The 2,183-nt window shown below is 56.0% G+C and overlaps 1 protein-coding gene across 1 annotated transcript; it reads right to left on the minus strand.

Moving 5' to 3' along the window:
• WHR41_09584 (uncharacterized protein) lies at positions 1-1,107 on the minus strand (the record flags this gene model as incomplete). Its single annotated transcript, XM_069378187.1, has 4 exons — positions 516-1,107; positions 452-462; positions 291-389; positions 1-228 (listed from the first exon to the last, which is right to left on the minus strand). Coding segments are annotated over exons 1-4 (510 nt in total), but the record flags the coding sequence as incomplete, so codon positions are not given.
• Between the last annotated feature and the right edge of the window lie 1,076 nt (positions 1,108-2,183).

Raw genomic sequence — 2,183 nt, forward strand, 5'->3', positions numbered from 1 at the left:
TGTACTCACCTCGCCGGCGCACATCCACTTCCCCGGCTTCACCGAGCCACACTCGATCATCGCCACCAACGGCGCGCTGAGTGCCCAGATGCCCATCACACCGACACTGATCAAGCTCACCCGCCTCAGTTGAGTTGCCCCTATTATTTCAAAAGCGATGAACATGATGGTGGAGCATCTCGTCAGCTCCACGGAAAGCAGCAGTGGCGCCTGGCTGACGAAATATCGCTGTTGATCGTTAGTCGTTAGTCGGGTTTGTCCGTTTCATCAATGCAACACAGTCCACTCACAAGCGCCACGTCCTGGTCGGGAACGGTCGAGCTGGAGCTAGTGGCGAGACCGTCGGCCAAGCCTGTGAGCAGCAGCGAAAAGTGTGCCATGCCGACAACCTGATCGATCGTCAATGATCCGTCTCCGTCGATGCAGTCGCTGTGCTGCCCAGGCCACTCACGTATGCAATCACTGGAAACTCGGTCAGCTGTTGACGGTCTTTCTTCAACGCCAGCGCATCTTACAAGAACACCAGTCGCTCCAGGTCCATTTCTGCCTCCGCGCGTACACGCGGGCGATCATGGTCAGGCTCGACCATATGGAAAGGATCCAAGCAAACACGCACGGCCCTGCGCGAGCATCGTCTGCAGTCACGTAGTAAGCGCGGTTGCCTGGCTCGTAAGCTATGTTGGACATCTTGGGGAGATGAAAAAGATGAGGCGGTGAATGATGCGTGCTGTCAAGACGGCCCGCGGCGAGGGGTGTTCCTGATATCGCTTCTTCTCACGCGATACATTCAGTGCTCGCAAGTTCACCCTTTGCCCGTGATCCTGTTGGTATCGACCGCTGCGCTGCTGCAAGCCATGTCGAAGCGAGATTGCAACGCGTACGCTGTGTTTCTCTAGTGTGGTGACGATCTGTTCGAGAATGGCTTGGGGCTGTCGTCTGTGGTTATCGTCGAGGGCTATCCTCCGGGAAAGGCCTTCCCCGGGATGGATCACCTTCTCCAGATGTGCCCGGATACACTGCAGGCTAGGTCTGGTCCGCAAATGCTCAATCCGATCGGCCGAAAGACAGTCCCTCCAATGGAAGCCTCATCCTGAAATCGTCGGGTGTGATCAAATGTGAACTCGCATCCGATCAACCTCCCGTTCAGGCATCGGAGCCGTGGGATGGGATCAAAGACTGCGCAGCTCCTTGCCCTTGGCCCAACCACTGACGAGGGCTTTCACCGTCAGCCGAACTCTCTCCCCAGAACGGTGATGGAAGACCGACGTTGAGGTCCTTGGGGAGGGAGTCGCAGCAAGCCACGTCGCTTCTGCAGGGCACGTCATATAGCTGAACCATCAACACAAACATCACAGGCAGGTCTGGAAGGCGGAGTTGTGGGGGTGGAGCCAGGGCTGAGCGCATTGTGTGGTTTACTTTCAATCTCGTCTGGACGATCTCAAACAAGGAGGTGCAGGGAGGTTCAATTGCATGACTTGGATGCATGTAGCCACCGGATTATCCAAGCGTCAATGTCAAGGTCTAGATGTATGAGTGCATGTATGAACCTCAGTCAAGCAACACGCAGCAGTCGATGCAGGCCGTGGAAGCGAGTGTACAAAAGTGCATTCTCACATAAGCGGTGAAGGCAATGCTTGATGTTGAGGCAGTATAATCGTCAAGACTCGTAGTTACAGATGTGTCGGCCTGATGTGAGGGTCATAAGCTCAGAGGGCTCATAGTGCGACCCAGCGCCTCCTCGTCTGTCAACAGTGCGCAGCGTTGTGCATCGCGAGTAAGCTCCTCCGCGTCCGAGCCATCATGGAGGTGTTTTCCCTGGGGCAAGCTCAAAACGTTGCAGCAATCGCCCATCGCTGCTGCTAATCCCGTCACAAGAGATGCCAACATCGCCGTTGTCAGTGCTGACGGCGGATCCGTGAGGACGAGATGTAGCACCTGAGCCCCCAAAATCGCCAGATTCGATTTGTGCGGGAGCCGCGTGGCAAGAACCGAGACATACCTCCGATGGCATACGAGCGAACTTATGCCGAACAACATCCAGAAGCCGTAGTTGCAGGACCTTGTCCTCTTAGTGGTGAGCCACCTCCTGAGAGATCCCCAGCGACTGGTGGCAGAGCCAGAGGATGCTGGAGCCAAAGCCTCACATCTGCACCGATCAGCCAATCGCATCATTAGCTCGATTC

The sequence above is a fragment of the Cladosporium halotolerans genome, assembly GCF_011745625.1.
Source record: "Cladosporium halotolerans strain TM138-S3 chromosome Unknown Sca270, whole genome shotgun sequence".
In the NCBI taxonomy this organism is placed as follows: Eukaryota; Fungi; Ascomycota; class Dothideomycetes; order Cladosporiales; family Cladosporiaceae; genus Cladosporium; species Cladosporium halotolerans.